This window comes from Callorhinus ursinus, unplaced genomic scaffold, assembly GCF_003265705.2.
Source record: "Callorhinus ursinus isolate GAN/ISIS: 27379988/994484 unplaced genomic scaffold, GSC_fseal_2.0 scaffold38, whole genome shotgun sequence".
NCBI classification, from domain to species: Eukaryota; Metazoa; Chordata; class Mammalia; order Carnivora; family Otariidae; genus Callorhinus; species Callorhinus ursinus.
In genome coordinates, this window is record NW_027397100.1 from 5,683,648 (window position 1) to 5,709,896 (window position 26,249).

The following is a 26,249-nucleotide window of genomic DNA, read 5'->3' on the forward strand; positions in this document are numbered from 1 at the left end:
CAGACAATTGGCTCTCCCGGCCACCCCCGCAAGAGCCCACCAAGGGACCTGGGGATGCTTTATTTGGCAGGCCAATCTTAAGAGGCCAGCACAACGAGCAACTGGCCCACCCCGACCCTGGATGCGGGCAGCGGGCTTGCATGTGCTCAGTGCTGGCTGCGCCGTGAGGTGCCTCTGTCCTTCAGTGGGGCTGCCTTCCCGACCTTTCCCATCTCCTTTCTGAGATCTCTGCAGTAGCTAGGCAGAAGCAGCCAGCCGCTGAGCAGCTGTCCCCGCAAAGCAGGTAACTCCTTAACCCGCTTCCGTTCCTAAGGGAAAGCATCCCGAGTCATCTTTGCCTTCAAACAAAAACCCACCTGACCACCAGAATGGGCTTTGCTATTTCTTCTCCTCCCATCCCTCTCTACCTGATTCCGACAGCCTTACCGGTCCCCACAGGACAAGGCATGTCGCAGCCAGACCCTCCCCTCCCCCGGACTCTGCCCCAAGGCTTCCCCCCAAAGGGGAGCAGAAGTAGGTAATTTAGTGACTATCCTACTAAGAAGAAAAATAACGATGTTTTTAAAGTCCTTTTCAGAAGGAAAACTTTTCCAATAAAATTTAAGATTTTTGTTAATATTTAAATTATGAGCCAAACGCTGGCAACCATATATAGATGTGTTTGCTGTGGACAAGACTGCGCGGTCATACTTGCAAAGACGACCTCGGAACTAGTTTAAGTAAACCAGTACATTTTCTCAGAAATCTGTATAATTTTCTTCGGTTTACAATCCATGATATGGAAAGTTTAATAGAACGTTAAATAATTTACCTTCTACCCTAAAAGCAAGCTATAGAAAACGGAATCACTATTAGGATCGAATAATAACAAGGCTTTAACGGCTCAGTGGTTTTTCTTAAGAGTATATAAATATATAAATCTTGAAAAGGTAACACTGTTAGTTGAGCTGTAAAATCCATAAAAATAACAGTTCTGCCACAGTGCAGACAAGTTCACTCAGTTTGCTCCCCCACCCCCACCAAGCAGCTTTCCGGTTAGAAGTGGAAGACCTAGAAAATCATACCCTACGTGAAATAATGAAGATAGTGAGAAACGGGGTGTGCAAAAAATAACCTTTAAAATTTCCATCTCCAACATCACAGATGCCCAGTAACAGGACTTTCAACTGGTTTAATGGACACTCAGGATCATCTCGGCACCCGCCTGCTGTGCTGTCTGCAGGCTCCGATCCCAGGTCTGCTGCTGCAACAGGGAGAGGGGTCTTCAGTCTTAACTCGGACGGGGTGGGGGTGGGGCGGGGGAAGGGGGTCCCCTGGCCGGCCTGCTGGAGGGCGCCCTGAAGGAGGCATGTCCGTGTGTGCAGTTTCCTGAATGTACTAGGGAAAAGCCCCGCTCTGGGCTGCACCCGTCTCCAACCAAGGCCTCCAGTCTGTCGCTCCGGCCGTTAGACCTCCGGCCTGGTGGTGGCCTCTGCGTGAGTGCGAGGCACGCCGCGGCGGACCGTGGGGCAGGAGGGCCGGTGCAGTTGGGCCGGCACGTCCGCAAACTCTGGCGGCCCGGTAAGCGGGTCCGGCTCCAGGTTCGTTCGCATCCACAGCACTCGCCTTGGGCTGCCCCCCACCCCCCCACCCCCGGCTTCGGGCAGCAGGCAGGTGGCGCAGGGCGCCCAGGTCCTTCCCTTTCTCCTCCCCCTCCCCCCCCCCAAGGTCCTGAGGTGCTGCTGGCCGCCCTCCAGGCAGCCCCTCACACAGGGGCCCATGGCAGCCCGGGCCGCCCGCTGCGACTGTCTGACACGATCCCCCGTATCTTGCGGGCTGGGTGGTGGTCCCGGCCGCGGGCAGCGCGCCCTTGTGCTGTGTTCTCTTCCTTGAGCTGGCGGAGCCCTTCTCCAGGCAGGTCCTGTGCTGCCCCGCCCTGGCTCCGCGGCCAGCGACCCTCACCCCTTTCCGGCTGGGGTTGTGAAGCTCCAGGATGATGTAAACTCGGGGCTGCTTCCCTGGCCCAGCGAGGCTGCTGCGGCTCTCTCGGCAAGGTCAGCGGTTCCTCCAAGCCGCCCGTGCTGCGGGCCGAGGCAGCCTCTGTCCCCAAGGGGCTGCAGCCACGGTCCTGGCCCCACGGACGGAAGGCTCCACCCCCAGAAGGCAGGACCAGATGTGTGCTTAATTAATTCGAATCACAGTACGAGTTTCGCCTTCACCCACAGCTGGGGCATGGAGGCCCCAAACAGTACAACTCATCAATGGCTTGGTTTGTCTAGCAGTCACTGCTGGAACCCAGCTCCAGGCCTCGGGGCCAGGACGGCCGCCACGGCAGGCCGCTTCCCAGGGACCCAGCTCGCGGCGCTCCACGAGGCACGCGGCGCCTGCTTCTCTCGACGGGGCTGGCGCACAGCTAGAGGCGGTTGTCTCCGTTGACCCGAGTCCGTCGTGGGGCCCTGGACGGAAGGAGAGTGTGTCCCTACCGGCAGTGAGGCCTTGCAGCCCAGTGGGACAGCCCAAGGCAAGGAAAGCCAGACAAGGGTAACTCCTCCCCAGGAGCAAGAGAAGGACGCAGAAGGGGCCGCAAGCTCTCCTACCCATCTCCCCGTATGCCACCCACCCTCCACCGCCGCACCTCCGTTCCCGACTGTCAGACTGGTCTGCCAGATGCTCGTGGGAGATACGGAAGTCCTCAAACGGCTGTTGGTAGCGGGCTTCAAAGGAACCTTCCCGGGCCCGGCCATGAAAGAGCTGGCCTGAAGCATCAGAGCCCCTCTCCCGCAGAGACATACTGAAGGGACTGAGGTCCCCGTTCTCCTGCTTCAACAAGGGCAGGGCGCGTGGGGTCAGTGCTTCCCCCAGGGCCTTGTGAGGCTGCAGCCCGCCGGCCCTCCACCCGCGCTGCGGTTACCTTGGCAGGGAAAACATCGATCTTGACGAGCAGGGAGGCCAGCTCCAGGTCCTCACTGTAGTTGTTCTTCAAAGGCACGGCTCTGTACCCTAGGACGAGGAAGGCCTGGCCCTCAGCCTGGGAGGGAGCCGAGCAGGGGGCCCGCCCCCCGCGGCCCCCACACCCCTAGGTAGGCCCCAGGCGCGCTCTCTACGAAGGCTACTCACCTGTCTTCAGGCCTTTCACTGGGAAGGTAGCCTGAGCCAGGAAGTTCTGGTCACTGAACATGTCTTCCTCATACACCACAAAGCGCAGAAAGGCGAATTCCGGGTTGCTGATCTGGAAGTGGAAGGGCTTGGCAGGCCACACAGGGTTCAGTCCATTGTCCACTGCGAAAGTCAGGGCAAAAGGCCTCAGGCCACCACCTCGAGAGGACAAGAGTTGCTGGTGTGGAGGGGCCTTTGGGGCATGATGAGTGGGGAAGGCAGACGTACCCACAAACTCTGTCTTCTGCTTGATGCTGTCATACTCTGCTCCAGCCACCTCAATCTCCACAAAAGGACACACGATGCCTCGGCCGTTCTTTGGCAGGTGCCGGGCCCCCAGCACCTGGAAGGCAGGCCAAGATGGGCTGGGGACGGTCCTTTCGGCGCCTTCCCAGGCCTCACTATGCGGTGTAGGCTGTGCGCCCTCTGCTGGGCCCCAAGGAGGCGGCCCACTAAATGGCTCCCTGCATCAGGGCCCTAGGAGCAGTGGCGCTGGAAATCTCTGCTTTAGCAGCAGCAGCTTTCACAGGAGTTTTTGCATCTACCTCATTAAATCCGCCACCCCCCACCCCCCCGCACAGCAGCTTAGGGGCCAGTTCTCAAACAGAGCTGGGGGGCAGCTGAGCCCTCACTGGACAGCCTGACTCCAGTGATTAGCAACTGAGCGGGCCTTTACCGCTCTGGGCCCAGCCCCACAGTGGAGGCCAGCAGCTGCCTTCCTACCTCAGAGGACGGTCCTGCCTTCCTCCAGCTCAGAAAACAGTGCAGTGTGCCCCCCACCCGTCACACGGATACCCTATCCTTGACTCTGGAAAGGGGCCCTGGCAGAGCAAGCCCCACCCACCCTGAAGCCCATAGGTGAGCACCACGCACCTCAATGCAGATGGCACATGGCTCCAGACCTCGGAGGCTGCTCTTGTCAAAGGGATCAAAGGCCTCATCCCGCATGGTGCTCGGCTGCAGCACATAGCCACAGTGGCCGCCGGCCAGGAAGAGGGCCTGGTTCATCTGCATAGGCTTGTCTGGAAGAGCCGAGTTCCGGTGGACTCCAGCCCCACAGCCCAGCAGAGCCCCCTCCCTGCCGCACAGGGCAGCTCCTCACCTGGGGTCTGGAAGTTGAGGGCCACGAGCTGACTGCCGCAGATCCACATGGGCAAGGGGTCGTAGTTGGAGGAGTCCAGCCGCTGGCCCTTGGGGTAGATGCGGGAGAGCTGTAGCCGGTTGTACTGGAGGAACTTCTTGCCTTTGGCCTTGTTCACGTATTTCTCCGCCTTCGTCTCCGGAAAGGATGACATGTCCCGGTAGCAGGCACGTTCCGTGCCAATCTCTGGGCCAAACGGAGAACGCTTACAGGGCCCACCCACCCAGGCGGCTCCCCCAACCCCCATATAAAGGGACGAAATGCTCCTCCATCTTCCACCTGCCCGGGAGGGCACCCAAACCCACCCTGCCGGGGCCTCGCCCTTACTCTCTTCATCGAAGGGAACGGGCCGACAGTAGACAACCAACTCAGAGAGCTCCAGGGCGATCTTCTTCCTGCGCTCCATCATCTTCCCCTCCGTGAGCTGGTGACACACACAGCCTGTAGCCCCAGGCTGGAGCCCCCGACCCACAGAAGGGCGCACCCACACTGCAGGGGCTCTTCAAGCCCTTCCCTGTTCCCTGCATCTTCCAGACCCCACCGGACAGTAAAAACAAGGGCCCTTCTGTCCTCAGGAATAGTCCTTCCTCTTCTCTGCCCTGAAGGCCACACTTGCCCTCCAAGACTCTCAGAGGGTGGGATCCTCACCACCACCCATGTCTCAATGACAGCTCAGGGTCCTGGGGCTGGCTGCGCTCTCCGGGGATGCCTTGTGACCATCGGGTACGCCGCCTCCCTTAGGCAAAAAAGGCAGCCTCCTCTGACTTCAGTGGGGACGCAGGCCTCTGGCTTAGTCTTCGGTGCCCCGGGGACTCCACCCCACCTCCCAGGCCTAAGAACCTCATCACCTCAGCTCCCCCCTACCCCAGTGCAGCCACCTACCCACCACAGCCACTCGCAAGTGCGCCCCATCCTGTCCTCAACCCCCCGAGGCCTGCTTTCTTCCATCAGGGGCTCTTACACTCATACCCCTCCTCCCTCTTTTAGCCCAGACCCCAGAATCCATCCCCTCAACCGGCGGGTCTGCCGGTGAAATCCTCAGCACCTTCCGTTCCCTGCGGCACTTGTAAATGCCTGTCCTCCACAGCAGCCAGAGCTGCAGCCTTCTAGCCCACACCAACCCCGGAGGGACCAGCCATCCCACCGAACTCCCTTCACCCTTACAAATACTTTCCTCTCCGCTGCCCCAGGCGCAAGTGGAAGAGCCCCCCCCGCCCCCGCTGGCTCCTCCAGCAGGTCAGCACGAAAGCCTGCCCGGGCTCCGGCCCCGTGGAGGCGCTCTGCCTTTGCCACGCCACACTCCCCGATGCCCACTGCCACCCGACCCCGGCCACCACCCTGCCATGGTTGCTGGGAGCAGCACTAGGGCTGTCCGCTGCTGCCAGAGCCGACGGGCACTTGCAGGTTCTCACCGTGCCTGTCGGTACCTCCACAGCCCTCAACACATCAGGCCCCATCCCCCCCGCCCGCTTCTAGCTTCTCTGACCCGACCTTCCCGGCTCCTCCTGTCACCCACACCTTCAAAGTGAAGCCCTCCTCCCGCTCCACACCACCGGTCCCTCCTGCTTCCAGCCTAGGACTTCTCTGGCCTCTGAGCTTGTGTTTCCAAGTGCCCGCCAGGCAGACCCACGGGGCTGGCTCCTGGCCGGGGGGGGGGGGGGAGGCCTGGTGCCACAGGCCTTGCCCCCAGCAGGCTCACAGGCTGCCCCCGCGCCCCACCCCGCGCCCCTCACCCTGGCGTCTGCCGTCTGGGCCACCTCTCGGATCTTCTTCACCCAGTCCTGCAGCTCCTCCTGGGAGTCAGCAGCGACGTCCAAGGACCAGTGTGCCACCGAAGCCATGCTGATGGAGAAGACGAAGAGCCGGCTGTTCTTGCCCTCGGGGCGGATGGCTGGGAGCACGAGAGGACAGAGCTGGCAAGTCGTTCCTGCATCCCCCACACCACAGCCCAGGCACTGGCTCGGTGTCCCCTCACCACCTGTCCTCCCCACACATCGTGAGGGGGCCGGGGCTGCTCGGCCTAGCCCATGTGACAGCAGAGGACGCGAGGGCTGCCGGGAAGAGGTGGGCCGGGGCTCCAAACCGGTCTGTCTCCCCGGGGTCCCCTGCCCCCGCCCCACCCCGGGACCCCGCCTATGAGGACGGTGGAGGTCAGCGAGCCATCTGCATCTCCCACGGTGCCTGGCTCTGGGTGAGCAGGCAGGGCTCAGAGCTGGAGATGAGCAAGAAGCCCAGGGCATCAAGGGGGGAGGAATCCAAGCACTGGGACAGCTCAGACGGGGGGCAGCCTCTGGCTTCTTCCCTCGGCACATGCCGAGAGCCACCAAGGACAGCCTGACCCTAAGCAACGATGGGCTGGAAAACGGGATGGGGGCTCACCTATCTGACAAGCCGGCACATCCAAGACCCCCCGGAGCAAGTCCCCCAGGGGGCTGTTCTCGTCCAAGTGCTGCAGAAGGCAAAGCCCAAGGGCTCATCAGCACGTCCGCTCCACACACGCGTGGGGGGAGGTCTGTGTGCATGCAACAAACGCCCCGCACAAGCGCACACATGACAACACACACACAGCACGTCTGTCCCGGAAACCACGGCCCCACAGGTGTGTGTGTGGCCCGCAGGTGCCAGAGGCTATTGCGTCACTGTGCGTGCCTGGCGTGTCCCACCACTGTGGCTCTGCGCTCACCTCCCTCTCGGGCTCCAGGGCTGCAGGGCTGACCATTTCCTCCACGTAGTTGGACGGAAACCACAGCTGCTTCTTTCCCCCATAGTCCCCCCGCCACCTGTGGAAGCCACATGGTGCTTACCTCAGCAACCACCCCAAACTCCCCCAAGGAGGGGGGCCCTTGTCAAGGCCCCACACGGAAGCCAGGCCGCGGCCAGCACTGCCGGTGCCCGTGCGGGGCCCCCACCTCCCGGCCCGCCACACGCCCCACGGGCTCTGGCTCCAGGGACCAGGCTTACCAGCCGCCATCTTGCTTCTCCACATTCTGGATGATGGCGCTCTTCGTGAACGTCAGCTCGTCCTCCCTCTGTGCCTTGTAGTCAAAGAGGGCTTTGACCGCACACTGCAAGCGGGAGAGCGCTGGTTAGAGCAGGCAGCCCCTCCTCACCACTCTCCTGACCTGCAGCAACCCGCCCTGCTCCAGTCCTCACCACAGGCCTCTGCCGTGGAGACTCCTGGAGGCCAGGCCTACAAGGCCCCCCAGCCTAGGAGAAAAGAACCTTCTTCCCAGGCTCCCTGGCTGCTGAGGGAGAGGGCTGAGGAACAGGGCACAACTCCTTTACCCCCTAGAGAAATAAGCAAAAAGAGGAAGATCCTCTCTGACAGATCTTCACAAGGTAAGGGACTCAGTAGCAAAAGTACAAAGTTTTCTGGCCAGTATGGCCTGCCCCTGCCCTGCTGCCACCCAGGGAGGAAACGGGGAGTTACCCCGGGGAGCAATCTGGAAGGGTCAGTGCGGACCCCCCAGGGGCAAGGTCTGGGAGGGGGTCGGCCCAGGGACAGCTGTGGTCGTACACAAACCACACATCTCTCACAACCTCTCAGGCCTCGGAAAACCACAAGCACCACTTCTCCACAACGACCACAGATGGGCCCCTGAGCAGAGCAATGCAAGCCCTGAGCAGCTGGGGACCCCCCCACCCCCCGCCACTTCCTGTGCCCAGAGACCTGACGCTGTACCTTGAAAGTAGGCATAGGATTTGCCTCCACGTAGAAGCCAGGGTTGCGTCCCTCATACAGGGCTCCATAATCAGGCTCCTGGAAACAGGACCGAATGGGATACGTTAATACCCAGACAACAGTGGCTACCGGCTTCCCTGGGCCCCTCGATCAGTATGGCAGGCCCATGTGTCCTGCCGCACCAGGCCACGTCCGCCCCTTCCCTGACATCGGGTCTACCAGCATCTCAGACCTCAGTGGGCATGGCCTGGCCCTCCCCTCTCTCCACACTCTTACCCTGGACACCTACCCCACGATTCTGAAAGTTCTCTGTTCCTGAAGGCCCACGCTGCTGCTGAGCTGTCTGCAGTGGAGTCCCGCAGGGGCCATGCACTCAACTTTCTAGACCAGTGGCTCCTCCCTTCCCCTGGGCGCCCCCGCCCCACACACGCTAATCCACCAGCCCAGCCCTGGGCCCCCGTGTGTGAGGTCCTTTCCCTGGACACCCGTGCCTGCCGAAGACAAGTCTCAAGTGGACCTCCCATCCTAGATGCCTTCTTTTTGTCCAATGCCACGGTTCCAGTCCTGAGCCCTTCCCACAGCCTTCTACTTCACTTGTCTTACCCCTGTGCCTCCTCCCACCACAGCCACACTTCTGTAGTCAAACGCTCTACCGCTGAGCTATACCCCCAACAGACACACTTCTGTAGCCAACTCTCTTCTCCGCCCCGGCGACAGTCTAGTCCATGCCCAGCCGGGTAAGCCTCAGCCTTGGGCCTACCGCTCCGTGTGAGCTCCAGGACCTCCTCACCCCTCAGCCCAGCTCACAGCCCCTAACCTCGTCACCTAACACATGCCCATCCTTACAGACACACCCTCGTAGATGACATTCCCTCCAGGACACTGTTCTGGCACCTATGCCGTGGCCCCTAGCTGGGCAGTGACCTGTCTAGGAGCTCCTGTAACATCCCTGGCTTCTGTGTCTCACACAGCCAGACTGTCCCACGACTGCCCAGCAGCTAGCCCAGGGTCACTGCTGGCCACGCCCCTCAACCACTGGGCCCTCACCGCGGTGCCAATCTTCTCCAGCGCCTCCTCATTGATGGGGTAGCGCAGCTTCATTTTGCGGTACAGCGGATGCTTCTCATAGTAGCTGATGAGGTCCACGAGGCTGTCAAACTCCGAGTTGCCCAGCATCACCGTCTGGCCCTCCTGCTGGACACGGCAATGCTTGATCTTGCCCTCAGCCCTTAACAGAAGAGTCACACGGGGTCAGGGCAGCCCAGACCCGGGCGTAGCCCCACACCACCTAGAGCACCCCGAGGCCACACCCCTCACCGGAAGGAGATGGCGTAGGAGTTGGGCTCATTCCGTTTTCTCACCAGGAAGGCCCCATCCCGGGGGACACGCATCAGCATGTGCTCGGCCTGAGCTCTGGTCAGGCTAGCGTGGTACCACCTGAGGACAGACCGGAGTCAAGCCCTGGCCTTCCCCACTCAGGGCACCCCCTGCCCCCGGCCCCTGGCCCCTCCCTCACTCTTTGCTCTCGTGGGCATTGGTCTGCGGGACAGGCTCTGAGAGGCGCATCTCAAATTCGTTGCAGCGCAGGGGCACCTGCTGGTAGTGCGTGATGAGGTCATAGAGCGAGTCAAAGACCAAGTTGTCTGTCAAAAAGAACTTGGGGGCCCCAGCGTCCTGCCGGGAGTGGATCCGGCAGTGCTGGACTTTCCCGTTCCTCCTGTGGGCAGATGGGGAGGCGGTGAGAAGCAGGCGTGGCCCCGAACGCTGCTCTCCAGCCCAAGCAAGACACCTGAGGAGCTCGGGTGCCGGGCAGACCCGCAGGAGGGCTTCAAAGCACCCACAAAGGTACGCGTGTGTGCGTGCGTGTGAGGAGATCGCGCTCTGTGTGAGAGCCTGTAACCGAGACCAACTACAGACTGTGGTGGTCTTGGGGCGGCGGGGGGCATGTCGGAGTGGCAGCACACGCGCTGGGAGCGGGTTACCAGAAAGAGAGGGTGTAGTCGCCCACGAAGGTCTCGCTCTCCCGCACGAGGAAGGAGCCATCAGGGGCCCCGGTCTCGATGCAATACTCGGTGAGCAGGCGCTCAGCGATGTGCCGTCCATCCCGCCCCGCCCCGAGCTTCCCATGGAACCACTTCTCACTGGAGTGCAGCTCCGTGCTGCCACTGGCCTGTAGGGGGAGGGCAACAGCAAAGACGCTCGGTGACTCTGACCCCAGCCCGACCCCCAGCCCTGGGTGGGCCCCTCACCTCCTTGGGCTCCTCCTCATCCTCATTGCCCTGGTCACTGCTGGTCTCCTCAGAGTAGTAGATCTTGCTGCTGGTCAGAACGAAGTAGTGGGGGTACCACTCCTGGGAGAGACCGAAGTGGGGCCCATGAATGGAGGCCTCCTCCCACCGGGCCCCCCATGCTCAGCCTGGCCCGGCCCTCACGTGGTTCACGGGGTCTTCCAGGTAGAGAATGCCATTCTTGATGGAGTTGCTGATATCATTCTCGGAGTACATCACTGATGTAGGCACCTCTTCGTAGGCACTGCCCTCTGCCAGCTTCTTGTGCTAGGAGGGCAGGCGGGACATGGCAGCGCCAGACCAGTCCCAGAGCCCTGCCCTCCTCACCCAGGCTGAGACCACCAGTGAGAGCCATGGCCTGGGAGAGGTGCTGGAAAGTGTGGGGCCCCCCACTGTTACCTTGATGAGGATCTTCCTCTTGAGCTGGTTGGGTGAGGGGAGCCCATCCGCGGCAATGTCCACGGGCTTGGTAAGGAGTGTGTCCCCAAGCACCTTCTTGAAGTACTGTGCCATGTTTCTCTGCTGGGCAATGCTGCAGTGGTCCTCGATGGACAGGATGACCGGGTACCTGCAGGGTAGGGGACAAGTGCAGTGACACAGACCCAACAATTCTGAGGGGTCAACACTCAGTCCAAACAGCCCCTCAGAAAAGGTGTTAGGAACCAAGGGCCTCAGGGCCCTGTCCAGAGGGGAGCTAGCCAGAGAAGATGCTGGCCCTGGCTGCTGGAAGGTAGTATTTTTTGAGGATGGGTAGAGCTTTAGTTTGTTCCACAGGCTAGAGAAGAACCCATGAAGAGGGGGGCCAAGGGTGCAGGAAACAGGGAGGAGCTTAGGAAGAATGGCTCGAGCAAGCAGCAAGTAAGGAGGGGAGGCCAAGAAGGACAAAGATAAAAAACGGGGAGTGGGGACGGGGCACTGGAGGGGACCCTCTGTCACAGGAGAGAGCTGGAGCCAGGGTGACCCTTGCCCTCCTCCCCCCCACCCCCCGACTCACTCTGAGGCCACGAAGGCATGCTCCTTGATGGTGTGCAGAACGTCTGAGAACTTGATCTTAGTGGTAAGGGTGTGTCCATGGTAAATGACTGGCATCCCATCTGGGCCATCCCAGCAGTCCACTGGGGAGGAACATGACAACAGTCAAGAGGGTGGGGCCCCCCAAGCTAGTCCCCCAGCCCCGGCCCCCACGCACACTCAATGCAGCGACAGCCCATTCGCAGGCAGCGAGCGTAGGCTTCTAGGGAGGACTCGCTGGAGAACTGGTCCCCGGTCAGGTACCTGGACAGGGAAGGAGAGGCAGGGGTGGTTGGGTGACTGCCTCCCTCCTAAGGGTGGGCCAGGTAGGGCTGAGGGAGCCACTCACGTGTTGTGGGAGGAAGAGATCCAGTAGTGGGAGAGAGGGTTGTTCATGGTGTCCGGGCACACTGCATCCAGCTGCGAGTTCCACACACTGTTCTCTTTGGAGAACAGAAAGGTAACAAACTGTCCAGGAATAGGAAGGAAAGGACAGAGTAAGCCAGTACCCCAGCCCATTGGCACGGCTGTGGTGGGAAGGAGAAGATGCTCAGTGTCTATCACGGTGGACAAGGTGGACAGTGTGGGGGAAACAAGGTGGCAGCCCTAAGGAGAATTTGGCTCCTGGGACCCAGGTGGGGTTCTGGTCAGCACCCCTCATTCTGATGGAGGGGTGTGAGAGGTAGGGCTAACCTCGTCCAGGTTGAAGTATGGTTCTTCAACTTCTCGCAAGGGATCTCGAAGGAAGCTGAACATGAACTCCTGCACCTGAAGCCGGTCAACAGCCCACAGCTCCTGGTGGGGGTGGGTTGGGGATGTGCACATGAGAGGCTGCCAGTGACGAGCCCAGCCCCCCTCAGCCAGGCACCCTGGCCCAGTCCAACCCAGCCGTACCCCCTGGTACTCGAGGAGGAACTGCTGGAACTCAGGAAGGGACACACGACAGAGCTCTGGCTGCTCCCCTGCCCTGTGGGAAAGAAGGGGAGCGCCTGGCAGCTGGGTGGCTGGTACAGCCCACAGACAATGAGGGGCCCCCTGGAAGGCAGAGCCCAGCTCCCAGCCAGCACAATTGCCCAAAAGGGTCCAGCATGGCTCACTCCCTCCCACTGCCTCCCACCTGTACCAGGAGCCACCAGGGGAGAACCCCACCGCCCCACTTCAAACCAAACCTCAGGGCACTGGCTTCCAAGAAGGGGAGGTCCATCTGCAGGAAACAGAAGCTGGTCAGAGCGAGAGCCCCTGGGAGGCCACATGGGAAAAGGGCTTTCAGGAAGAAAGGCTGGGGCAACAGAGAGGGGTAGGCCTCCAGAGGAGAAAAGCTGGAGAAATGGCACCCGAGAGCCCTCGAGCAAGGCAGCAGGGCTGAGGCAAGCAGGGCCGAGGCTGGGGTGGGAGGGCAGGGGCAGGGGCCGTGGGAGGGTGGGTGGCTCATGCACCGTCTTCTGGGCGCTGTACATGAGGCTGCGGTAGAGCTGAGCAAACTGCCCATAGGTGATGTCACTGCTGCGCTGCTCCAGGTCCTACACGGCATAGGGCGGGACTCTGGTTAGGTCCAAAGCCAGTGGCTCCCGGGCTGACCCCACTGCCCACAGGTGGCCCAGGAGGTGCTTACCGTCAGACGCTCTCGGAGGAAGCGCATGTTGGGGACCCGGTAGTTGACCTGGGACAGCATGTTCTTCAGGTCCTTGGCTGATATACTGAGGAAACAGGGACATCCCCAGTGGCCTCACCCAACCTCTCTCATGACCTCTGACTTGTGGGGTGAGTCCACCTGGGGCTGGACAGGTAAATACTACCCTGGCACCTGGAGTCCTGAGGTGAGGCTAAATCAGAACCCTTGGGGTTACCAAGGGAAGTCCCCTCCTTTCTCTAGGGCTCAGTTTCCTCATCTAAGCAAAGACAAAGGCCATGATTCTAGCAAGAAAGGAGTGAACAGGCTCAGTGAAGTGGGTCAGGCATGGAGGAGGGGAGCCAACCTATAGGTCTCAGCACTCAAGCCTGTACTTCTCTCTGGCCCCTAGCAATCCTATGGGCTGCGGGCTCACCCAGACACAGGAGGCACCCTTCCTCTGCTGAGCCTCCAGGCCTCACATAGCTCACTCACATACTCCCTGGGGGGAGTTTGGCAGGGATTCCTGACCAGTGACCCTGGAATGCCAGAAGTGTGTGTCTCAGCACCTGGCACAGGGTGAGGGGTGAGGGGATGGCCGGAGGGGGTCCTGCTCAGCAAAATACCACTGCTGGTGACTGGACACTCTCCTGGGGTCTGACAGGGAAGTGTCCCTGCCCTCCAGGGGTGCCCTGCCCAGGATGTGGGACTAGGGGACACTGCTGAGCCTGGCAAAAGGATGGAAAAGATGGGGGAAAGGGAGGCCTTCTCTCCTGGAGGCTGGTGTCAGGGAGGGGAGGGTAGGCAGCCCACCTCCTCCTGCCTAAGAGCCTGGCAGGCAGCACCAAAACTCCCTTCCAGGATTCAGTCCTGTACTGTGTGGTCCTGGCTGCTACTGGCACGTGCCGGCTCATCTGACCCCCCGACGCCCAGAGGAAGGTGGTCAGGGTCCTTGCTTTGCAGGTTGGGAAACCTGCTGCATCACCAAACTCTCTTGACCCTCTGCCGTCAGCATTACAAGGAAGCTATTATCCATCCCACCAAAATACCTGTCTTGACCCTGCTGACCTCTCCAGCGACCGCTCCCTTCTCTGCTCTCCCTCACAGCAGCACCTTGAAGGAGCCATCCATGCTCCCCTTCCTTCCCTGAACCCCCTTCCCCACTCCTCAAGGTCACCAACAACCTCTGTGCTGTCAAGTCCAAGGGGCACCTGTCTTCAACACACCTGATGAGGCCTTGCACAGCTGACCACTCCCTCCTCCCTGAGCTTCCAAAACTCCACCCTCCAGGTTTTCCTCTTACCTCACAAGCTGCTACTTCCCCTGGCTAGCTCCTCCTCGCCTCCCTGATCCTCTCCCAGTGTCCAAGTGGCCTGGGGTTAGCCGCTGGCCCTCTTCCCTTTCCTCGCTACACTTATCAGGTGTTCTCCAGCCTCATGGCTTATGGAAGGAACATCTCTATGCTCCCGAGGTAGTATCTCCTACCCCAACTTCCCCCTTAAACTCATTCTACCCACCTGCCAATGCAATGTCTCCACCTGGACATCTAAGGGCATCATAAAACTGAACATGGCCTAAATGTACCCCTAAACTCTCCCAAATGTGCTTTTTCCATGGCCTTCCCATCTTAGTCAATGGCAACTCCACCCTTTCAGACGCTTCAGCCAAAAAGCTTACTGTTACTCTGGACTCCTCTCTTTCTCTTGCACACCAAAATCAATGTTAGGAAATTCTACTGGACTCTTACCTTCAAGATACAGTAGAGTCCAAACCCGACTACTTGCTACCACCCTGCACCCTGAGCCAAACACTCTCATCTTCCACCCAGAATGCTGAAGCAGCTCTCTGCCCAAGCTCACTGGCTCCGCCCCACCCTGGACTCTCCAGCAGGAGCCGGTGGTCCTGTGCAACTGAAGTCGGGTCACGGGATACTTCCTTTCAAAACCCTCCATGGTTTTCTAGTTCTTTCACAGCAACAGGCAGAAGGCCTCACCATGAACTGATCTTTGTCCCCATCTCTCCCTGGCCCCTCTGGCTGTCATACGGTGGCCTCAAAGCTGTGCGCTTCCAGGCAACCCCTCACACACTAAGGCCACCCTTACCCTCTCTGTAGGACCCTGTCCAGGATCCCAGCCAGCAGAGCAGACCCAGAGCGAGTCTGCACCAAGGCCCTCAGAGGGCTTTCTGAAGGAAGTTCCACTTGCCTGGCCCCCAGCCCTACCAGAGGCAGGCCCCCTGGGTCCTCTGGTTCTCCAGGCAGCTGCTCGGGGCATGGCTACTGTTCTGGCTGCCCCAACCCACCGGCTGGGCTACAGCCACAGCCCAGTACCTACCGATCCTCACGATTCCGATCCACTGAGTAGAACTGCTTCCGCAGCCACCTGGAGGGAGAGAAGCCTGAAGTGAGAACCACTTCTCCAGCTGGACGAGGTCTGGGGAGGTCAGGAAGCAGTGCCTGGGCACACAAAGGCCTGTGTCCTTGCTGCTGCTCCCTAGAATCTACTGCCTCTAACCCTACCCATGTCGGTGTGTGTGGGGGGGTGTTCTTACCTCTCAATCTGCAGAGGTGTGGCTGCTTGCAATGTGTCCTCCATCAGCCATGTTAAACCCTTGATCCACATGTTCACTTCATCCTCAGATGTAGCTGTGATCAAGGGGTAAAGAGCTGAGCTGAGGACACACACTTCCTGCTGAGCCAGGAGCCAGTGGATATTTGCCCCCAAACTACCCCCTACTTCCTCCAGCCCCATGACTCCTACCTTGCAGGCTCAGGGTCTTCAGGCGGAATTCCATTCCATACAGGATGACAAAGCAGTGTGACTGGTCTGGTCGGAAAGCAGGGTCTTCTTGGTAGCGATCAAAATCCCGTGAGGTCTTCCCAGGGCGGATCTCCTTGATTTCGCGAATGTCAACTAGGAAGGTAAAGAGGCCAAGGTCAGGCTGGGGTCTCTGAGTCAGTGCCAAAATGAGGGCAGCCTGGTTTCCTCGCTCCCCCTTAGGAGGGACCACAAAGAGAGACACCTCATCAAGGGGCAGAGCCAAGAGTACTGAGGCCTACTGGGTGATAAAAGAGAGCTAGGCTGAGTCTGAGGACAGACCTCTGCTAGAAGCTGAGCTGTCTGGGGGAGCAGGGAGCCCCATCCCGTGTACCTTCCCTTGCTGAGAATGTGGGCAGGTCACTCTGACCTGGAAAAAAGCTAGATGGACTCTAGAGAGAGAACTGGGGAAGGCTGAAGGCTGTTCCGTGAGGACCATTTCCTGACACAAAGTACCCAAACCAAATTGTAAAGTCCCAGGGTAGGGTGAGGCAGACCCAAGTATGTCTCAGAATCCACTGGAGGAATGAGGGCTCAGGCCCGGAGAACTGACGCACCCCTGAATGGCCCACCACCCCAAAGACATCCCCAAGCAAGTCTCAGCAAGAGGCCTGGTCTCCCAAGGCAGCGGCTATCCAAAGGGATGTCTCCCCACCTTGGCTGTCAAAGGGCCTGCATGTGCTCCCCTGGCCTCACACAGCACAGAGCGGGGAAGTACACAGCACTGAATGGCAGACGACCTGCCCTGGCCACTAACAAGGGAGATGACATTGAGTGATGCATTTAACTTCTCCTAGTCTCAGTTTTACCAAATATAAAATCAAGGGCTTGACTGAATTTTCTCTAGAAGGCAGGGTGGTAGAAAAAACATAACTGGACTCTGGGACCAGACTGCCTGGACTAGAATCCCAGCTCTACCTCCCATCAGCTGTGTGATCTCAGCACAGTGACAACTGCTCTGATCCCACTCCTTCATCTGTTAACGCAGGTAACCAATAATGGTGAGGGTGCTGGAAAGACCGAAAGGTCTAAAAGCCAGAAGTGTCCAGCCCTGTATATGGCACATGGGAGCTCATTCAATGCAGGTTCCCTCCCTCTGCTCCCTCACCAAAGTATGCTAGTGGCACAGGTTCTGACCCCAGGCCAGGAGAGGGCCCCAGCACTGCGCAGCACAGGGAAGGGCTACCCCAGCCACACACCCACACGATCCCCCAGTGCTGGCTGGGATCCTGGACAGGGGCAGACTTTCCAAGGCAGACAAAGAGACAGATTTAGGGAGGAGCTGTTCAAACAGAAGAAGCCAGGCTGAGCGACCAGAAAGGACTCTCCCTGAGCCCCTTGTAATGCTCTCAACCCAGACTGACCCGGGAGATCTGGAGCCAGGAGCAATGCCAGCACACTGCCCGGCTAGCGTCCATCCCAGAGACTTCCCAGTCCAAACTATACACCACCCTGGCCAGAATGTCCCAAAGGGCCCAAATGCCCAGGCTCTCTTCCTACCCCTTCCAGCCACAGCTGTGCCCCATCTGTCCCACCTCAAACAGAGGCACTGCCTAGCGCCAACCCCAGCTCCCTGCCACAGCATTACTGGTTCTAACTGGAGCCCACTCTCCCTGCTTCCGTGCCTTCCTCACACCCTCAGGCTTGGTCCTCCCACCAAAAAAGCCCTGCCTTCCCTGCCAGCAGCCCTGCCCCCACCCATCCTATTTATCAATGAGCTACTCTTCTTAAGTTTTCAGAATCCTTTGTTCTGATCCCTCCTGTGGTTGCTCACTAAGGAGAACATTCTAGGACGTTCAAGGCCCTTCCTGGTGAGGCTCAGTGATCTACATTCCCAGCTTCTTCCCTCCCATCTTCTCCGGTCTGTCTAAACTAAGCTGGGCCAAGGGCAAGAACAGCCAGTGCTTCCTGTCCCCCCATTTCATCCCGGTCCCTAGGGTGGACTATCTCCCAGGCTCCGTTCTCTCCCACCAAAGACCCAACTCAGAAGCGCCCGCTTGCAGTAATCATGCCCTTGACTCCTCATGACACTACGTGTGTGAACATTAGTCATCTCCCCCCAGACAGGGCCCATGCAGTACTGGCTGGGGGACTGGATGAGCAAATGAAAAGAGCAGGCAAACAGGTGGGGGGAGGGGCCGCAAAATGGGAGTGGAGTTTTAAAAAATAAGTTACACTCAGGTAGAAACAGGGAGGGTGGGGGGAACTGAGTCACAAAAACCTAGCCTGAGAAGACAGTTTCCAAGGATAGAAGGAGGAGGTGAACAGGGGAAATGCCCAGATCAGAAACTGCAGAACCACCACAAACTCTGCCCTTTGAAACAGAAACCAGTACGCTCTTCCGGTGCAGAGCTGCTGTCACCCCCTCCCACACCTCTCACACAGGCACACCTCACCAACACAAATGCATCTAGGCCAGGTCTGCGTGCTTCACAGCCTGGGCCCTTCCTCTCAGCTGCCCGCCCGTCATTAGAAGTAGCCCGTGCCGTGGCCACTGCTTGGCAGGCAGCTAGAGGGTCAGTTCAAAGCCTGAGGCCGGACACGTGCAGCCCCGCGCATGCCCTAGAGCACGCTGCCGCCCTCCCCACCCCCCCAGCAGGCCCCAGGAGAACCTCTGGCCCGCCCTGTGCCCCTGGGCGCATTTCCCATGGAGATCCGGCTGGAGGCTGACTGGGCTCCTGCCCAACCAGGAACCACAGAGGCACAGAGCAGTTCCAGGCCAGGCGCCCAAGCTTCCCAAGCTCCTGCTTGGCCACACCTGGTCCCTTATACCTTCCCCCTCATAAGGAAGGGCCAGCCTGGTCCTGATGCTCTCCAAGCACAACAAGCCAAGCAGGCAGATGTCAGGGTGAGACTCTCTACTATTTCCTGTGCCACCTCCCAACCCCACCTCCCATCCCCCTGCCTCCCAGACAAACACAGAAGGGTCCCCTTTCCTGAGAGAGCCAGGGCTGGTCCCCCAGGGACTGCCATCAGGGGAGGAGACTCCCTGGGACAGGCCTGGCCTCTGCCCTAGTTGGGGGGAGGGGGAGGCCGAGCCACCCCAGCTGTATGGGTCAGAACTGCAGCGGGACAGGAAGGGCAGGGACAGAGACCCTCCCAGGACCTGGGAGCTTCGGGAGGAGAGAACAGCTGCGTAGAAGAGTGGGAGAGTAGCACCCTGTTCCCAGAGACCCATGACCCAGCACTCATCCCCCACTCAGAACCATGGGAAGACAACATTCAAGGAACACTGGGGAAAAGAAAAGCCAGGGTACTGAGAGGTCCTTGCTAGGCTGGAGACAGGGAAGTGAGACAGGGGAACTCTTTAAGGGACAAGGACAGGATCCCACAACCAGGGGGCCAGGCTAGCCTCCTGTGTAGCAGAAGAGTGTAGGGCTTCACCAACGACAAAGGGCCATCCTCAAGCTCACTCCAACCTGAGAGCACCTGAGGTTCCACCAGCACCACCCGGCCAGCTCAGCCTGTCCAGAGGCATGGTGTGTTCATTCCTCCAAGGACCAGGTCCCCAAGGCCCATGCTTCAGGAATGGCAGGAGTATCACCAAGCCAAGCATGGCCGTGGTAGACAGTGACAAGATAAGCTGCCTGGGCATTTAATCACCCACACACTCTCATGAAGATACAGAGAACAGCCCTCCTCAAGAGGCTTTGGGGTAATGAGGGATTACCCATGCTGCGTCAGGTATTGGCATCACAGGCCAGCTCTGAGGGCTGAGGACCTTCTGAGGGCCAGACTGCCTGCCTGGTGCTCTGGGCAGGAGCCTGGGGGTTCTGGTGGCAACCTGCCCCCTCCCGCTCCTTCAGGAAGCCTGCCCTGACCATCCCTCTTCCTAAAGGCTGCCCACACCTAGCAGAGGAGAACCACGCAGGTCTTAAATCCTAGCTGTGCAGCCCTAGGCAGACCCTCACTCTTTTGGCCTCCATTTCTCCATTAGTAAACTGGGAATTCCTCTTACCTCACAGGGTTGCAGTAAGGACCCTGTCAGGAACCAGTGATCCCAGTGATGTCTGAAGGAGCCTGACCCCTGGCCTGTGTGCCTAGTGCATCAACTCGAGACCCAGAGAAGCCAGCAGCAGGGGAGACAATTGTAGCCACCTGGCCAGGGCTTTGCTGGGGTTGGGCCCAAAACTAGGAGAGGTAAAGCTAGGCCGTAGCTGCCTAGGGAAAGAATCCAAGCAGCCATTTCCATAGCTCAAAAAGGGGTCTCGCAGGGATGGGGCACCATGAAGGAGTGGGGCTCCTGGGGCCAGAGTTCGGATCAGTGCATGCAGATGTGCTCTAAGCCAGAGGCCGCTTCCCGAGCCTGCAGCACCGGGCCAGCTGCAGCCACAGCACCCCACCTGCACACTCAGCAGAAGTCTGAGGCATGTGTACCCCACCACCTCACATAGGGTGGGGTATTAGAATGGGAGACTAACAGACTGAAATCACAAAGATCAATTCTCAAATCCTGTTTCCAAGCATATAACTGGGCCTCTCTGGCAGGTCATGGATAAAGTGAAGGTTTTCATTAGGGGTGGGATGGCCATTAACTGTTCACAGGCCAACAGATGACTACATAAAGATATTCACATGGGAGAGTCAAGCCTGGCCTGCCTTGACCACCCCCAACCTTGGACTGGTTTCTGTTTTGATTTTTATGCAGAAGAAAACATGCCCATTACCTGGTGGCAGGGGCCGGCTCTAAGCATTGAGGCAGAATGCCACAAGCCTGAATTTGCAAAACCAAAGCTTGCATGGCCAGGCAAGGAAACCCTCCCTTGTCTCCTCTCTTGGCCCAGGGACAGGCTCCCTGCCGGAGACCATGGAGACTAGAGATCAGCAGTTACTCAAAGCAGAGTGCTCGGGTTAGTCAGGCCTGGAGAGCAACTGACTTCGGGAGGTACCAGCAGTGGTGGTCGCTTTCCCTTTAAGAGCCTCAGTGTCCTCATCTGAGCCACACAACTGATCCCAAGCACTTTGGGAGGTGGGCAGCTAGACAGCAACAAAGAAAGAGTGCTGTGGCTGCTCTCAGGGCCAGATCAGAACTTGCCTTTGCAGCAGAGTAGGTCCCCAAGCCTGGGACAGCACCTACTCCACTGGGTGAGGAAAGGGTGCCATGAAGGGGACAAGTTCAATGGCAGGAAGCCAGTTTGCAGTCTTGGAAGGGACTGAAGACAATGACCCTAGAGGACTTGTCTATGCTAGGTCCTTCTGAGGGTAGGGCTGCTTCTGGTCTTAGAATCCTGCTCCCCAACCCTCCCAGACATCAGGCCGAGCGTCAAGTGCCCTCCCAGTCATACCCCTGCCTAGTGCATCAGGAAAGCCACGGCAGGGAGATGCAGAGAGGCAGCATCCCCGGAGACCAGGCGGAGTCCCCAGGGAAGAGGAAGAGGAAGGGGGTAGCAAGGGCGGAGCACCAAGCCTTTTCCAGGGTATCTTAGTGAGTATGGCTTCGCTTCACTGTGACCACGGCAGGCTCTGGAAGGGGTAGAAGGGACCCCAGCATCAATCCAAATTCTAAATTAGACCCAAGCTTCCTGGTCAGGAACCAGTGTCCTAGCAGCCCCTGCCGCCAGTGAAGCCACCTTCCAAACAAACCCTACACAGACAGAGGTCCTCCAAACCTCCAGCCAGTTAACCACCCATCAAGCAAGGAGGAGGTACCTAGAAGAACCATGAACACCAAGCACTGGCAAGGCAGGTGGGAGGCACACCCCACCTCTGAGCCTCATGGTCATCTGCAAAAGAGGATCACCACTCCTGGCCCCTTCTTCATTGAGTGACTGAGATGCCAAGAAGAGATACCAAAGCGATCTCACCAGAAAGAGACAGGAGGACATACTGAAAATTAACCTCCCCCCAAATGATGAACATAGAGCTAAGAACACCACCACCAGCACAACAAAAAAACAGAAGCAAGTGGCACATATCACAAATTTCTGGACATGAAACACGCTTTCACTGAAATATTTTTCTTTAGAGCCTTTTTCCTTTTACAAAGTACGTAAGCTAATTGATGTACACTGCAGTAAAAGTTACCCATACAGAAATACATGCTTAACATTTTGCAACTTAAAATAATTTCAACTCATGGTAAACTTGAAGGGTTTTGTTTTGTTTTTTAATCTAGAAAGCTTGAAACCCCCCATTCCCCTCTTTTTTGAGACTATAACCTTCCCCTTCCTATCTTCCAACAGAAACCATCAGAAGCAGCTCCCAGATCCCACCAGATAGGAAGTCAAAAGCAGAGGTGTGGGTAGCTCTCTACCTCGAATTTATAGACAAGGCTGGAGGCTGGGAGACTTGGGGTCAGAGGGTCATGCAACAAAGAAAAGGTGAGAATGGGGCTTATCTCCTTCCCATGCCTGTGCAGCAGCAGAGGAGAGGCCACAGCCCCTTCCCAGGGTGTACACAAGGAAACCCTGGCTGAATCCCGGGAGTCCAGGGCAGAGCTCAGCATCTGCTTCTGGCTGGGGTTTCATCAGTCACTGCTCCCTAAACACCTGACCAAGAAGAGCAGCCAGGCCTGACTGGGCATCTGGCCCTCTCCCACCTTGATAAACAGGAAAAGGCCCTTCAGACAGCTGGATGGAAGTCTGCAGGATCCTCCTACATGAGACCTTCAACCCGTATGTACTAACTGCTTCAGGTTACAGCTGTAAAGGATCCTTGCCAGCACATGAATCATCTAGAATCCAGATTCTAGATGAATCTCCTCTTTGGAGCAATGAGAAAATGGAGGCTCCAAAGGGTCTTATCATGGTCACATAGTGGTTCATGGCAGAACTGGGACCCTCTGCATGGCCCCAGAGCCTTCATACCATCCAGGCAGGCAGCCCCTTTGCCTAGGATGCTAGACTAGTCCCACCCGTATCAGAGGTGGGAAGAGCATGCCCAGGCCCCAAAGGAAGGAAGGGAAAGGAGGCCCCACCCAGAAAACTCAAAAAGCTGGGAGAGAGCTGAGCAGTTGCCTATTACGTACGCTTGTTCATTCATTCCATCAAATCAAACATGAGGCACCTCTCCCCTCAGTGTCAGGCCCTGGGTTGGGTCCTGGGTAAACAGAAATCAATAACGCACTGGAATTCCTGCCCTTCAGCAAAGACCCTGGCTGGTGGAGGAAACAGATGGGGAAGTAGATAACTGTGAGGTTGTGCAACGATGGAACAACAGGCAGATGTCTGTGGTGTTGGGAGCACAGAGAAAGTGAGCAGTGCTCCTTGGGATTTCTCAGATCACTCTGCAGAAGGCAGGTCTGGAGGGCTGACAGCCCGTGTCCGGCAGAGGGGATCACGGAAGCCAAGGCATCAATGGAGCAGTTTGTTAGGGGGAGTGGGGGGGGCATTCAGTTTCAGGGAAGAGGGGGAAGGATGCTGGGCCTACAACAGGCCTTTCCCAGGACAGGGAAAAGCTGCAGTATGGACAAGGGCTTGCCCCAACTTTGCTGCCCAGGCCTAAATAACTCCCCAGGTAGTTCATGGGTCAGCCCCCAGGGCAGAGATCCTCTGCACTCAGACCTCTGCCTCCACTGAAGGCTGCCCAAGTTCTTTCTAGGTGTCTTGTGTGTGCCTGGCCCCCAGCTACAGGAGAGGCTGAGGACCCAGCAGGCCAGCTCCCAGAAGTGTCCAGGACCTTGAAAGTTCAATGAATGGGGTGCCTGGGTGGCTCAGTCGTTAAGCGTTTGCCTTCGGCTCAGGTCATGATCCCAGGGTCCTAGGATCGAGCCCCACATCAGGATCTCTGCTCTGCAGGAAGCCTGCTTCTCCCTCTCCCACTCCCTGTTTGTGTTCCCTCTCTTGCTGTGTCTCTCTGTCAAAGAAATAAATACAATCTTAAAAAAAAAAAAGAAAGTTCAATGAAATGTGGTTGCCTGCCCCCCCCCCCAGTACATTCAGGCTACCTGGGGGGACAAGAACACTGAGTATAAGTCACTTTTCCATCCTCTTCTTTCCTGACCCTCTGAGCAATCAACATGGTTGACCACGCCCTCCCTCCTGCTTGAAGCTCTGCCCTTGGCTTCTCCCTCATGACTTCTGGTTTCCCCCTTCTTCTTGGGCTTCAGGCCTATCTGCATTACATGCTGGCCCTTGTCAAGGCCGAGACCAAGGTCCCCTCTTCCCCTAATGCTCTACCTCCTCCCAGTTAGTCATCCATGCCCACAGATTCCACTGCCGACAGACAACGCAGTACCCACCTTTAAGCTTCAGGTCCTTTGGTCCAACTGCCTACTTGCCACCTCCCCCCTGCTCACCTCAAAAACATCTCAAAGTCAACCCCTCAAACCAAATACATTCCCTCATACTCTCCAACACTTCTCTCACCAAAACCCAGGTCTCCTGCCACACCTCTTGGGAAACTAACAGCATCACCTCCCAATAGGTACATAAACTAGAAACTTTAGAACCATCCTTCTTTTCTCTCACCATCCCCCAACCTAATCCTTGGACAAGCCCTAATACTGGCTTCATTTGTCACGACCATGTTTACCGAGCACTTAGATGAGTGGGAACTCTATGTGTCTTTTAAATCTTCTCCAATGGAGTGTGAGCTCCTTGAGGGCATGGACCATGCCTGTCAGCGTTAAGGTCCCAGGGTTTAGCAGGAAATGGAATGCATCAGAAGACAGGAGAATCTGGGGCTCCCCCCCCCCTGCCGTAAGAAACAGTAGGAGCCTCTGGCTAGAGATCTAAGAGACGGGCTGAAGTGGGAGGACAGGTGGAGGGGGACAGCAGAGGCCTCCTCTGCAGAGCTCCTTGTGGAGCCCCATGCCAGCCCTGGCTCCCCACCTCTTTGGTTTCCATGTTACCAGCATCACACACCCTGCTCCTTCTTGGAAGCAGGGGGTGGGAAGGAGGCGGGGGGTGGGGGACGGGAGGGAGGTGTGGGGCCAGGCCTAAACCCCCAACAGAGTCAACCTTGACCAGGAGGTTGGAGACGTGCTAAGCAATGAAGGAAGTCATGAAGGCAAGGTCTGTTTGGCCCAGACATCCTCTTCTGTGCACCCCACTAGGCCTCTCCCGTTCTACAGCTGCTGGGCCCAGCCTCCCCACAGCAGCTGGCCACACTCCCTCTGGGCCACACCAGCCCAAGCCAAGGCACTTTCCTTGTCCTCCTTTTGCTTCCCGGGGAGGCAAGGCCCTGATGCATGATCTAGCCCCTGCCTCATTCCAAGGTGATCGGGAACTTGCTGCCTCCCCAGGAAGCCCAGCTGGAATTCTTCGAAGTTGCCTCCCCTGTCAAGAGGAATGGCTACTCTGGGACTTCCCATTCCTGATTTTAACTTCCTACAGTTCTACCCTCTTAAGACAGCTTCTGGCCTCACTTCCCCTAACAGGCTCCTTGCTGCCTCCTACTCCAGCCTGCAGAGCCCCACCCTTCCAGTGTGGGCCAATTCTCATGCCAGGGACCAGGCATCCTTGTGGAAATGGTCCAGGCACCAGGCATTCTGTTGTCACTAGAGGGGATGTTCTCCGTATTTCACTGCTAGCCTCAAGAGGCCCTGAGTAAAATCCTTGACAAAGTGACATATGCTACCCTTTCTAACCTCCTCAGTGGGTTTGCTAGGAGTTTCCAAGAAAGGCCACAGGCACATTATACTCAATTACCACTTCGAGTAGAGTGACTAGGGTTGAAAGAGGAGAGCTGTCTCTCAACAGGGAAGAGCCATCAGGTGGAACAGGGGGAGGGCGGAGGGTCTGCAGAGCCCCTGCACTGCCCAACCTCCCAGCTGACCTCCTGCCCCCAAGTAGGCTGAAAAGCCTTTGGGACCTGTGGCCAGATTCTCCTCTCCTTCCCTGGGTTAGTCACTCTATGAACTCGGCCCGTATCCTTGGGGCCTGAGGCTGAAGTCACTCAGCCCCATGGGATTAGAATTCACCCACCACACACCCACAGCTTCACAGCCAAAGGCCCAGTGTGGTCAATGCCCTACTCCCCCTCTCCCCCCCATGGACAAGGCCAAGCCAAGGACACTGTGACCTGGGGGCATCCCTTAAACAACTACTTCCCTCAGGACATTTCAGCTCAGCCATATCCCCAGGTGTCTAAGAAAACAGGAAGCCAATCCCAAAGTGAACGGCCCACCCCTACTGAGTTAGAATTAGATCTCACACAAACAAGTGGTCAAACTTAATGTGGCCCAGCCCCTCACCAGTCTGGTCAGTGTTCACTGCCAGGGCTTGGAGCTTCCGTCAGACCACCCACTCTTCACCATGCCCACGCCTTGCTCCCAGGCACCTCACAGCCTTTGTACAGATTCTCTAACCAATGCTGGCTTCCCAGCCCACAGGGGGAGGGACTCCACAAGGGCAGGATGGGCTGCAACAGAGAGGAAGCTGACTGTGTCTGGACCCTTAGGTTCAGCCTACAGTACTTTAGGCCCAACTGTCTCCTGCTGGCTCTGGGCTTTCATGGTTTTCTGCATGTTCTAGATCGCAAGCTTCCGAGGATCAAAGATCGAGCCACCTCCTTTTCTCGCTTGCTAACCCAGCCTCCTCTGTGCCAAGGATGGGCTCAGAAAAGGAGATGCCAGTCTTCTGCAGGAGAAAGTCCCGCCCACTTATTCTGCATCCTGAGTCCTGCT

At 58.1% G+C, this 26,249-nt stretch overlaps 1 protein-coding gene across 2 annotated transcripts in view; it reads right to left on the reverse strand.

Moving 5' to 3' along the window:
- Nucleotides 1-883: 883 nt before the first annotated feature.
- The window catches only part of PLCG1 (phospholipase C gamma 1), a 34,448-nt gene continuing 9,082 nt past the window's right edge, over nucleotides 884-26,249 (reverse strand). The window contains exons 2-32 of one of the 2 annotated variants that reach the window (XM_025875593.2): nucleotides 15,626-15,778; nucleotides 15,417-15,510; nucleotides 15,200-15,247; nucleotides 12,870-12,954; nucleotides 12,694-12,777; nucleotides 12,427-12,461; nucleotides 12,152-12,224; nucleotides 11,951-12,052; nucleotides 11,607-11,725; nucleotides 11,436-11,521; nucleotides 11,241-11,361; nucleotides 10,646-10,814; nucleotides 10,391-10,513; nucleotides 10,208-10,309; nucleotides 9,941-10,128; nucleotides 9,475-9,675; nucleotides 9,276-9,395; nucleotides 9,006-9,186; nucleotides 7,959-8,036; nucleotides 7,238-7,341; nucleotides 6,960-7,056; nucleotides 6,656-6,725; nucleotides 6,010-6,167; nucleotides 4,604-4,700; nucleotides 4,238-4,462; nucleotides 4,009-4,157; nucleotides 3,364-3,478; nucleotides 3,097-3,258; nucleotides 2,891-2,979; nucleotides 2,615-2,799; nucleotides 884-2,435 (exon numbers count right to left, since the gene is read on the reverse strand). In XM_025875593.2, the coding sequence (XP_025731378.1) occupies nucleotides 2,393-2,435; nucleotides 2,615-2,799; nucleotides 2,891-2,979; nucleotides 3,097-3,258; nucleotides 3,364-3,478; nucleotides 4,009-4,157; nucleotides 4,238-4,462; nucleotides 4,604-4,700; nucleotides 6,010-6,167; nucleotides 6,656-6,725; nucleotides 6,960-7,056; nucleotides 7,238-7,341; nucleotides 7,959-8,036; nucleotides 9,006-9,186; nucleotides 9,276-9,395; nucleotides 9,475-9,675; nucleotides 9,941-10,128; nucleotides 10,208-10,309; nucleotides 10,391-10,513; nucleotides 10,646-10,814; nucleotides 11,241-11,361; nucleotides 11,436-11,521; nucleotides 11,607-11,725; nucleotides 11,951-12,052; nucleotides 12,152-12,224; nucleotides 12,427-12,461; nucleotides 12,694-12,777; nucleotides 12,870-12,954; nucleotides 15,200-15,247; nucleotides 15,417-15,510; nucleotides 15,626-15,778 (3,656 nt within the window). In that variant the 3' untranslated portion in view covers nucleotides 884-2,392. The remainder of the gene's footprint in view (nucleotides 2,436-2,614; nucleotides 2,800-2,890; nucleotides 2,980-3,096; nucleotides 3,259-3,363; nucleotides 3,479-4,008; nucleotides 4,158-4,237; nucleotides 4,463-4,603; nucleotides 4,701-6,009; nucleotides 6,168-6,655; nucleotides 6,726-6,959; nucleotides 7,057-7,237; nucleotides 7,342-7,958; nucleotides 8,037-9,005; nucleotides 9,187-9,275; nucleotides 9,396-9,474; nucleotides 9,676-9,940; nucleotides 10,129-10,207; nucleotides 10,310-10,390; nucleotides 10,514-10,645; nucleotides 10,815-11,240; nucleotides 11,362-11,435; nucleotides 11,522-11,606; nucleotides 11,726-11,950; nucleotides 12,053-12,151; nucleotides 12,225-12,426; nucleotides 12,462-12,693; nucleotides 12,778-12,869; nucleotides 12,955-15,199; nucleotides 15,248-15,416; nucleotides 15,511-15,625; nucleotides 15,779-26,249) is intronic. The other variant, XM_025875594.2, reaches the window with a different exon arrangement.